Genomic DNA, 12,278 nt, shown 5'->3' with positions numbered 1-12,278 from the left:
GAAGTTCGGGAAAATGACCTTGTAACAGGTCTTACATCATATCCAGGGGTGATAGTCCTTGACAGAATAAAGGCCTAACTAAAGTACTTACAGTACAAGATGGTTTCATAGAAAATGCCACATAGGGCATAGACAGAAAAAAATTCCTTTTTAACAAGGAAAATAAAGTAAAGCATCTACTACTGGCGACGGTCATCCCTCTGGTGAACTCTCAGTTCAACTAGTTGACATTCCATATCAAGCAGGTATCTTTCGTATACCCTCTAACGTACTCGGAGCTCTATGACTTTGGCTCGGGTTTCAGCTAGTGCTTGCAGTAGGGTTTCGTGGTCTCTCTCAGATCTCTCACGAGCATGTTCAAGGCTGTTGGTGCGAAGGATATGTACCCCTCCATTGGTGTCAACTTCCGCGATACGACGTAGAGCTGTCCTGCCCTGAATTTCGTTTCGGGCAACTCTACGGATCAGGATTGGTAGAACTCTGTCTGCTGTGCTCCCTTCATTTACGTTATGGAAGCTTCGGTCTCCATTAAACGGCATAGGTTGAGCTTGATCTTCGCTCCATGCTTCCAAACATTCGACCCATGGAGGCGTCAGGCCATGAAAAGCCAGAAGAAGGTTAGGATTTGGAATGGGAGCTACCGGGGGTAGATTCTCAACCTCGGGTTCGGAGTTACCATCATCTGTGAGGTCTTCATCATGGTGATCATTCAAAGGAATCGGATGATCATTTGTGACACCCAAATTTTTTCAAAAATTTTAAACTTTTAAAACCCATCTTACATTAAAATAAAACAACTGAAATAGTCATAACATAATCCATCTACTTAATAATCTTATAAATAAGTGCGAAAGTAATAATAATAATAAGGTCCCAACAAAAATAACTAGTAGTGATGTCCCGGTGCTCCATGTCAAGCCCTAGCCTCTTTAATCTTAACACCTGAAAAGTTATAAGGGAAACCGTAAGCACAAAGCTTAGTGAATTCAAACATAGACATTGTACTAACATTCATATTTACTAACCCTAATCCATTTTCCAATTATAGTTTTATAATAAGGGCAAAGAACGAATCAACACCAATAATACAAGAACGACTTGTAGGTTTGAGCCGCACCGGGAAGATCACGTATCACTTGGCCCTAATCACCGCACCTCACGATGAGTATTACGTTGGTGATCTTACCTACCCACCGCACTGGTAAATCCATATCCTTTGGTGGTGTCCCCATATCCATGATTAGTTACATACAGTGCACATGTATGAATTAAAACAATACTTATATAGCATGCTTTTATAATAAATTCAAATAATCACACACGAGCTAACTAGCAAACACAATCATCAATACAACGGTGTGAGAGAACTCACCTTGAGTGAGTAGTAAAGATAGCTAAGAATCAAATAATGCTACCAAGCTTGAGCAAACTTCAAAACCCCACCTAAGAAGGAATAAAGTTTAGAAAGGAGAAGTAATGAAGCTATGAGTTGAGAAAAGAGTAATCACAGCAAGGTCTCTAAAACAGACCTGCTGTTTAAAACGGATTTACTCCAAAATCTAAAACAGAAACATAGCTTTAACTAAATTTTATAGGAAACTATGATTTCTCAGGATTCCACAACTATAAAGAACTCATTATAACTCCAAAAGATGAATTAAATATGAATTTTACAAACTGGTGTATCACTTCTGTCTCCAACAATACAGTCAAGTGATGTTGGCCAATTCTACCTAACTAGTGAGTAGAATTCGTCCAAGCCAAAATTAAAAGAAGTAAAGGACATAAAAATGAAAGTGTCAGAGTTGGAATTGAATGAAAATCATCTACTAAACTCCAGATATAAAATTCACATTGTGGACAATCACAGCACTAGCAAAAGCTTGTAACTGCCCACTGATCTGGAGTGTGGATCCATTCTAGCCAATTTCTAATTGGAAATAACACCCCATCTTCTCCAGATCTTAAATTCATAATATATGGAACATATATAGACTTGGAATCACTCTGGATCCTTTTCCAAGCCTTAGAAATGATGAAAACAAAATGACATATCAGAACAGACCCGAATCAGACCTAACAGCAAAGATTCCATTCTTTCCCATAGATAAAGTCCTTATCAGTGAGGTTGGCCTGCTTAATAAAGTTAGCCAACTCAATTTTTGAACTTTTGGTACTGGTTTGGGGTCCGTTTGAATTCTAGAGCTCATGATATGAGTTTTACAAAATGACTACAGATCTGATGGAAAACAGAATCGTAGCCACCCGTGATTCCTTTTTGGCTTATCCATCCTTCTCCCTTTGAAACACAATTTAAGATGTGTTCATAATCCCAATTTAGTCCCCATTATCATGGTGGTACTAAAAAGGGTTAGGTATCATTAGGATTTCATTTTTCCACAAGATTGTAATAACAATCAACATGAAAATGAACATAAAGCACATAAAATCACCATTCTCCCTTTTAGGGTTTCCATGATATTTTGCCGCATGTAAAACCCTAGATCCATCATCCACCATATATGGGGTGAAGATAGGACCTTGAGATGATGTATAACATACAATTACAAATCAAATAAGAAGGAGAAGAAGTGAAGATGAAATCATAAGACTAGAACAAGTTTATGAATCAAGTTGTAAGAAATGATAAGGAGGTTCATACCAATATGAATCAAGGCTGGAAATGAACAAGAATTAAGCTCCAAACAACATCCCCTTGGCTGCTCTTGATCCCAAAGAGATAGAGGACGATTTTAGAGAGAGAGAGAGGGAGGGTTTGGAGTGTTTTTCTTGTGTGTGTTCCAAATGACTCAATTAACACATTAAGTACTATTTACTAGATGGACTTTGCAAATAGGCCCATAGTCCATGGACTTCAATAAAAGGAGTTTACAAGATGATCAAAAGAGTCCAATAACATAAGAAATCATACATTGGTTAAATAAATTAACCCAAGGTTACAAGGATAACTAAATTAAAATAACCAAACGTACCGAGAAAAACCAGGGCGTTACTACTCTTCCCCACTAAGAATGGACTTCGTCCTCGAAGTCAACACCTAGAAACAGATCCGGATAATGAGCCTGCATCTCGCATTCCGGTTCCCAAGTCCATTCCGAACCCTTCCTATGTTGCCACTGCACCTTAACCAAGTTTATAGTCTTGTTGCGGAGAGCTTTCGTCTTTCGTTCTAAAATAGCGATTGGTTTCTCAACATAATTGAGACGCTCGTCAATCTGTATGTCCTCCAGTGGTATCACTGCGGTCTCATCAACAACGCATTTTCGTAACTAAGACACATGGAACGTATTATGAACTAGACTAAGTTCGTCAGGAAGCTCTAAATGGTAAGCCACCTTCCCCACACGGGCTATGACCTTGTAGGGTCCAATGAATCGGGGTCCGAGCTTTCCCCGCTTCCGAAATCGAATCACACCATTCCATGGGGAGACTTTAAGCAACACATAATCTCCCACCTGGAACTCAGGATTGGAGCGTCTTTTGTCGGCATAACTTTTCTGACGACTGCTCGCTGTGACCAAATGATCCCGAATCACTTGGATTTTCTCTGTAGTCCGTAGCACGATATCGATACTCCCAAGTACCCTCTGCCCAACCTCGCCCCAACAAACGGGCGTCCTGCACTTCCTCGCATACAAGGCTTCATACGGAGGCATTTTAATGCTCGAGTGATAGTTGTTGTTATAAGAAAACTCAGCTAGATGTAGATGGTCATCCCAACTACCCCCAAAATCAATCGCACTTGCCCTAAGCATGTCCTCCAAGGTCTGAATCGTCCGCTCACTCTACCCGTCTGTCTGCGGATGGAAGGCGGTACTAAAATGTAATCGTGTGCCCAATTCCTCCTGAAACTTCCTCCAGAACCGAGAGGTAAATCGGGTGTCTCGATCGGAGACGATAGAAATGGGCACCCCATGTAATGAGACAATCTCCCGAACAAAGATCTTGGCTAATTTCTCCGCCGATGAGCTCTCCTTTATAGCCAGAAAGTGAGCACTCTTAGTCAAACGATCAACAATCACCCATATCGTATCGGATCCTCGGGCAGTTCTAGGAAGTTTTGTAATGAAGTCCATGGTTAGATGCTCCCATTTCCATTCAGGAATCTCCAATGGTTGCAACTTCCCATGCGGTTTCTGGTGTTCCGCCTTGACCTTCCGACAGGTCATACATTCTTCCACAAATCGAGCCACATCATTCTTCATTCCATGCCACCAGTAAGCCTCATGAATGTCCCGATGCATTTTAGTAGCACCAGGATGGATAGAAAATTTTGACTTATGAGACTCATCCATTAGGTTTTCCGATTTCCCCCGGTATATGGAACCCAAACCCTACCGTAGCGAGTCAGCAAACCCCGCCCATCTCGTTCCATCTTAGGCAACTCTTTCCCAATCTTCTCACGCCTGATGTTTTCCTCCATTATTGCCATCTTGTGGGCGTCCCGGATTAGATCTAACAAAGACGATACCATCGTGATCCGGAGACACTTAGCTCGAATCGGTTCGGCAGATTGTTTACGACTGAGAGCATCAGCTACCACATTAGCTTTATCGGGGTGGTAGTGAATTTCACAATCATAATCTTTTACCACATCCAACCATCGGATCTGCCTCATGTTTAAATCCCGCTGCTCGAACAAATATTTCAGACTCTTATGGTCAGTATATATGATAAACTTCACTCCATAGAGATAGTGTCTCCAAATCTTAAGAGCGAAAACAACAGCCCCAAGCTCCAAATCATGAGTGGGGTAGTTTCGTTCATGGGGTTTCAGCTGTCAAGAGGCATAGGCTATCACCCTATCTCGTTGCATTAACACGGCACCAAGACCCTGAAGTGATGCATCACAGTAAACCACCATATCCTCAACCCCATCAGGTAAGGCCAAAATCGGAGCATCACACAATCGTTTCCTTAACTCATCAAACGCCAGCTGCTGCTCCGGGCCCCAAATGAAATTCATTGATTTCTTGGTCAATCGGGTGAGTGGTAAGGCAATTTTAGAGAAATTTTCAATGAACATCCGGTAATAACCGGCTAAACCCAAGAAACTGCGAATTTCAGAAGGTGTTTTTGGAATCTTCCATTGTTTAACCGCATCAACCATGGCTTGATCGACCTTAATATCGTGTTTGTTTACCACATGCCCCAAGAACTGAACTTCTTCCAACGAAAATTCACATTTTGAGAATTTAGCATAAAGCCTTTCTCTTGCCAGAGTTTCCAGAATCTCTCGAAGGTGTTGATGATTCTCCTCTTTGCTCCTAGAATAGACTAAGATATCATATATGAACACTATGACCGAACGGTCAAGCATTAGGCTACACACCCGATTCATGAGATCCATAAACATTGCGGGTGCATTGGTGAGCCCAAAAGGCATCACCACAAATTCAACGTGCCCATATCGAGTACGGAATGTTGTTTTCTCAATGTCTTATTCACGAACCCGCATCTGATGGTAACCGGAACGTAAATCAATCTTGGAAAACCAAGATGCTCCCTGAAGCTGATCGAAAAGATCGTCAATACGTGGCAACGGGTAACTATTCTTTATCGTGCGCTTATTTAGCTCCCTATAATCAATACACATTCGCTGGGATCCATCTTTCTTCTTCACAAAGAGAATAGGAGAACCCCAAGGCGAGAAGCTTGGCCGTATAACCCTTTATCACTTAGTTCTTGAAGTTGATCTTGGAGCTCTTTCATTTCAGGTGGTGCCAAGCGGTAAGGAGATTTCGCTACCGGAGTCGCACCTGGCACCAAATCAATGCGAAACTCCACTTGCCGAATAGGTGGCAAGCCAGGGAGTTCCTCCGGAAAGACATCGCTGAAGTCGGAAACGATAGGAACGTCGTCTAGTGCTATAGAAGAAGAGCAAGAAGCCATAGCCAGGCGGGGAATGTTCCTCTGAATAATAAGTTCTCCACCTCTAGGGTTTCGAACACGAACTTGCTTCTTACGACAGTGGATTTCCGCATCAAATGCATCAAGCCAATCCATGCCTACGATAAAGCAGAGCTCTCGCATCACAATAGGGATAAGATCAATAGGGAATTCAACTCCAGAAAACTCAAGAGTGCAACCCCGATAAACATCGGTGACATAAATAGTGCGGTTGTCGGCAAGTTCTACAACCATTGGGCGAGCCAATTTTCCGATACTACACCCCAACCGATTAATAAACGTGCGAGATACAAAAGAATGGGTAGCACCGCTATCAAACATAACAACAGCGGGCTCAGAATCTATCAAATAAGTGTCTGATTTAGCACATACAATCATGTAAACAATTCTAACTACCATTTATTAAATAATGGCAGGAGAGAAAAGAAAAAAAAGAAATTTACCTGCCACTGTCGCGGTAATCACCGGCTCATCCGCAGTCATCTGGTGAGCACGACCTCGTGTCACTATAGTGGGTCCCTTAGAAGACAATGCAATTGCAGGATTTGTATCCCCGCCTCCTTTACCAGCCTTCAACTTCAGCCATTCGGGCTTCTTGTGTCCCGTCTCATTGCAGTGATAGCAGACGGGAGCGGCAGAAGTAATCTGAGGAACTGCACTCGCAGGGGGAGCCCTACAATTCTTCCAATAATGCCCTGGCTTTTTGCAGTTGTAGCATATCAACGGATTTTTGTCGCGCTGACCTGAAGACGGCCTGTACTCATACCTTGACTTACCACCCTGCTTTTGCTTTTTCTGGGCATCTCCGGATGTCTTGGAGGAGGTGTCATTGGCCTTCCTCTTGGACTGGGTCTGCAACTCGATTTCCCTCCTCCTCGCTGCATCCATGATCGCGGATAAAGTCGGGAACTCCTGCATGCTAACGAATTCCCGAATCTCGGTACATAGAATGGTAGTGTATCGGCTGACCAACCAGGCCTCATTCCCAGCAAACGAGGGACAAAAAGATAGCATCTCCAAGAACTTGGCGTTCAGGTCGCTAACAGACTCGGTAGTTTGCTGTAAGGCCATGAACTCTTGCTGCATCCGCTGCTGCTCCACCTTAGGGACATATTGTGCCTCGAACCTCTCCACAAATTGGGCCCAAGACATGGCCCTCACTTCTTCTTTGTTTAATAGAGCGGTGATGGTGTTCCACCATGTCTTTCCCCTTTTTCGCAGCTGATTCATGGCGATCACAACTTTGTACTGGTACGGACACCCAACAGTCATCAAGGCGCCCTCAACATCTGACACCCAGTGCTTAGCAGCAACTAGGTCAGATTCACCATTACAAAGAGGAGGGCTACACTTGCTGAACTTCTCGAAGTAGTATGCCGAATCTCGAACGGGTGGAGCCGGTAACACTCCCCCGGGAATAGCTGCGAGGCGCTCATCTAGAAGAGCTTTGACGTGGTTGATTATGTCATTGGTCACGCCCGGGATTAGTTCGTTGAAAGCGTTATTGAATTCCTCAGCGACAATATTCCTAACTTGCTCCATTTGGAGCTGATTAAGGCGAGCAGGTGGAGCCATATGTATCCATAGAAGGAGGAAAATATTTAGAAATAATTCAGCCTAGATATTTCTAGGAAGACGAAACACTCAGCTTGCCGAAAATTTCTCAACCTTGCCCCGACCCGAAACCGCACCGATGTTTCAAATAGTAGGGGCCCTTCTACTACGTTCCACACAAGTTCCAATTTCGCATTCGCGTCTAGTTTCAAAATTTCCAGCTCGCTCTAGCCGTTAGTTGTACAACTCTCTCACATGTTAACATTAAATAAGTGTGTAACCTAACATTTTAAGACTAGTAGAATCCAATTCATAGTGAACAATTTAACATAAACATTTAACAAAAGAAATAAGGCTTACTTAGCTGGCCGACTGACACACCGCGACATCTTCCACTACTAGTCTTCAGAAAGTTTTGAAAAATCTTTTAAAAAGAAAATAAACTCTTATAGAGCCTCAAATTTGAGTCTAGAACATCCACAAGAATGCCTAGTTCCCTCAAATTGTGGCTCTGATACCAACTTGTGACACCCAAATTTTTTCAAAAATTTTAAACTTTTAAAACCCATCTTATATTAAATTAAAACAACTGAAATAGTCATAACATAATCCATCTACTTAATAATCTTATAAAATAAGTGCGAAAGTAGTAGTAATAATAATAAGGTCCCAACAAAAATAACTAGTAGTGATGTCCCGGTGCTCCATGTCAAGCCCTAGCCTCTTTAATCTTAACACCTGAAAAGTTATAAGGGAAACCGTAAGCACAAAGCTTAGTGAATTCAAACATAGACATTGTACTAACATTAATATTTACTAACCTTAATCTATTTTCCAATTATAGTTTTATAATAAGGGCAAAGAACGAATCAACGCCAATAATACAAGAAGGACTTGTAGGTTTGAGCCGCACCGGGAAGATCCCGTATCACTTGGCCCTAATCACTGCACCTCACGATGAGTATTACGTTGGTGATCTTACCTACCCACCGCACCGGTAAATCCATATCCTTTGGTGGTGTCCCCATATCCATGATTAGTTACATACAGTGCACATGTATGAATTAAAACAATACTTATATAGCATGCTTTTATAATAAATTCAAATAATCACACACGAGCTAACTAGCAAACACAATCATCAATACAACGGTGTGAGAGAACTCACCTTGAGTGAGTAGTAAAGATAGCTAAGAATCAAATAATGCTACCAAGCTTGAGCAAACTTCAAAACCCCACCTAAGAAGGACTAAAGTTTAGAAAGGAGAAGTAATGAAGCTATGAGTTGAGAAAAGAGTAATCACGGCAAGGTATCTAAAACAGACCTGCTGTTTAAAACGGATTTACTCCAAAATCTAAAACAGAAACATAGTTTTAACTAAATTTTATAGGAAACTATGATTTCTCAGGATTCCACAACTATAAATAACTCATTCTATCTCCAAAAGATGAATTAAATATCAATTTTACAAAATGGTGTATCACTTCTGTCTCCAACAATACAGTCAAGTGATGTTGGCCAATTCTACCTAACTTGTGAGTAGAATTCGTCCAAGCCAAAATTATTAGAAGTAAAGGACATACAAATGAAAGTCTCAGAGTTGGAATTTAATGAAAAGAATCTCCCAAACTCTAGATATAAAATTCACATTGTGGACAATCACAGCACTAGCAAAACCTGGTGACTGCCCAATGATCTGGAGTGTGGATCCATTCTAGCCAATTTATAATTGGAAATAACACCGCATCTTCTCCAGATCTTAAATTAATAATATAAGGAACATATAGAAACTTGGAATCACTCTGGATCCTTTTCCAAGCCTTAGAAATGATGAAAACAAAATGACATATCAGAACAGACCCGGATCAGACCTAACAGCAAAGATGCCATTCTTTTCCATAGATAAAATCCTTATCAGTGAGGTTGGCCTTGTTAATAAAGTTAGCCAACTCAATTTTTGAACTTTTGGAACTGATTTGGGGTCCGTTTGAGTTCTAGAGCTCAAGATATGAGTTTTACAAAATGACTACAGATCTGATGGAAAACAGAATTGTAGCCACCCGTGATTCCTTTTTGGCTTATCCATCCTTCTCACGTTGAAACACAATTTAAGATGTGTTCATCATCCCAATTTAGTCCCCATGATCATGGTGGTACTAAAAAGGGTTAGGTATCATTAGGATTTCATTTTGCCACAAGATTGTAATAACAATCAACATGAAAATGAACATAAAGCACATAAAATCACCATTCTCCCATTTAGGGTTTCCATGATCTTTTGCCACATGTAAAACCCTAGATCCATCATCCACCATATATGGGGTGAAGATAGGACCTTGAGGTGATGTATAACATACAATTACAAATCAAATAAGAAGGAGAAGAAGTGAAGATGAAATCATAAGACTAGAACAAGTTTATGAATCAAGTTGTAAGAAATGATAAGGAGGTTCATACCAATATGAATCAAGGCTGGAAATGAACAAGAATTAAGCTCCAAACAACATCCCCTTGGCTGCTCTTGATCCCAAAGAGATAGAGGACGATTTTAGAGAGAGAGAGAGGGAGGGTTTGGAGTGTTTTTCTTGTGTGTGTTCCAAATGACTCAATTAACACATTAAGTACTATTTACTAGATGGACTTTGCAAATAGGCCCATAGTCCATGGACTTCAATAAAAGGAGTTTACATGATGATCAAAAGAGTCCAATAACATAAGAAATCAGACATTGGTTAAATAAATTAACCCAAGGTTACAAGGGTAATTAAATTAAAATAACCAAACGTACCGAGAAAAACCGGGGCGTTACATCATTCTCTGGTTCTTTTCCAAACCATCCAACAATGACTTCGTTCGGAAGGTACTGGTTGCCGTGGGGATGGAGTCCAGCCATGTTATCTACGCGAGAATTAGGGTAATAAAATAATTATTAGGTGAACTATCTAGATAATTAATTAGAAAATCTTCATTAGTTACATCACTATTTGTGAAGTGCATACCAGTTATATGTAATCGAATAGGATAGGCCTTCGAATAAGTGACCTTAACTCCAAATTCATAAAGAATAGAGGTAAAGCAAAATTTTCACAGATTCTAAGTCTATAATATCCTAGTTACATATAACTTTAGTGTATCCACTTAGCAACTATCAACTTAGTAATGAAGATCCCTTTTAGTTCTCAAGTATAAAGTACCTATAGTCACACCAAATACTCCTATAGTATTTTAAGTTTAATGTTATGTTCTATTGTTCTCATTGTGGTATTGTTGGTAAGATTTTAGACTTGTTGAAACCACACAACTACACTTAGGCAAATGCTAGTCAACCCTCGGATAATATAGTTGATTAGGCTATATCTTCCCAGTTTTGACTATATGTCTCTAAGTCCACCTGTGTTGCCCAACAATCGTAATTCTTTTGTACTGTCCTAGTGACGCTGATTTTATTAAGAATGCAGGCACGTATACTTAATTAAATATTTTATTATTTAAAGTATAAACTCTTGGTCAGAGTATTTTTAATCCCATTGTATTTATAGTCTATATATCTTTTATGGGTTGATATACTTAATTCAATATAAACAATGCACTGATACCAATCTATCACACCCTAAAACCGTGAACGGCGGAAACGTTCTGGGGTGGAGGACGTCATGTACAGTATCACAACAATGAAAAGTAGTAAACAAGAAACAACATCATCCATTGCATTAATAATATAATTTTAATACAAGTGTGTTCTGTCAAATTATAATAAACACTAATGTATAAATCAAAATGAAAGATGAGTCTTGAACGAGCTCCATCTTCTCTAAACCTTGCATCGGTACCTGTCTACTGTTGGCCTGAGGATACAAGTTATTTTGAAAGAGAGTATCAGCTTAATGCTGGTGAGATCATAAGTATATTAATGTTTGTGTTTGTATGAAATCATTTGTAAGATGTTTGTAAGATGTAATGTATAAGTTTTGTAAAGTTTGTATTTGTTTGAACTATCCTAGAAAACCCTATGTTTCCTACTAAAAGTAGTCTTCTACCAAGGCATCTAGTAATTGTGTGTGTCTCTTGTAAGAGTGTGTATTTTCCCAAATCCAACTATCATTAACCAAAAATATAGTTTTTACATTACCGTGCAACGTGTGAATGTTCACGAAGTGAATGTAATAGGAAAATATTATAGTACTGTAGTGTTGTATTAAGTAACTACTGCTATACTAACTACCTTAAACCAATTGTTATTTAAAGTACCATGTGATCGGCCTATACCCTACTACCAACTTAATAGTAAGACAACGATGTAAGACGTCGTAAGAAATGACATTTGGCACCCGTAGACTTGCAAGTCCCACCGTAGCGACCAGCAAGGTATAGGATAGTCAATCCTGTATAGATCTATACGCAAACTCATACGCTCCCCAATTAAGGAGATTCTGGATACAAAAACGATCATGGCAGGTAGTGCCATGACCCGTTTAATGGCTCACATAACTGAATGTAATGTATATGTAATGTATGTGCTAGCTGTATTGTGTGTTCTTTCTCTGTCTAGCCTGTATATTCGTTTCTCATCACTATGTATTATGTTTGTTTCTCATCACTATGTATTATGTTTGTTTCTCATCACTATGTATTATGCTTGTTTCTCATCACTATGTATTATGTTTGTTTCTCATCACTATGTATTATGTTTGTTTCTCATCACTATGTATTATGTTTGTTTCTCATCACTATGTATTATGCTTGTTTCTCATCACTATGTATTATGTTTGTTTCTCATCACTATGTATTATGT

The 12,278-nt window shown here is 39.9% G+C and overlaps 1 protein-coding gene across 1 annotated transcript in view; it reads right to left on the bottom strand.

Annotated features, from left to right (window-relative positions):
* LOC145060967 (uncharacterized) overlaps positions 1-7,506 on the bottom strand; it is a 111,105-nt gene extending 103,599 nt beyond the window's left edge. The window contains exons 1-2 of the mRNA XM_079008299.1: positions 6,375-7,506; positions 5,851-6,287 (exon numbers count right to left, since the gene is read on the bottom strand). Of these exons, the coding sequence (XP_078864425.1) occupies positions 5,851-6,287; positions 6,375-7,506 (1,569 nt within the window). The remainder of the gene's footprint in view (positions 1-5,850; positions 6,288-6,374) is intronic.
* Between the last annotated feature and the right edge of the window lie 4,772 nt (positions 7,507-12,278).

Source organism: Lactuca serriola, chromosome 1, assembly GCF_051521515.1.
Source record: "Lactuca serriola cultivar US96UC23 chromosome 1, Lser_US96UC23_V15, whole genome shotgun sequence".
Taxonomy (NCBI): Eukaryota; Viridiplantae; Streptophyta; class Magnoliopsida; order Asterales; family Asteraceae; genus Lactuca; species Lactuca serriola.
The sequence above is the reverse complement of the archived record's forward strand: the minus strand, read 5'-3'. Positions and strand labels throughout refer to the sequence as shown.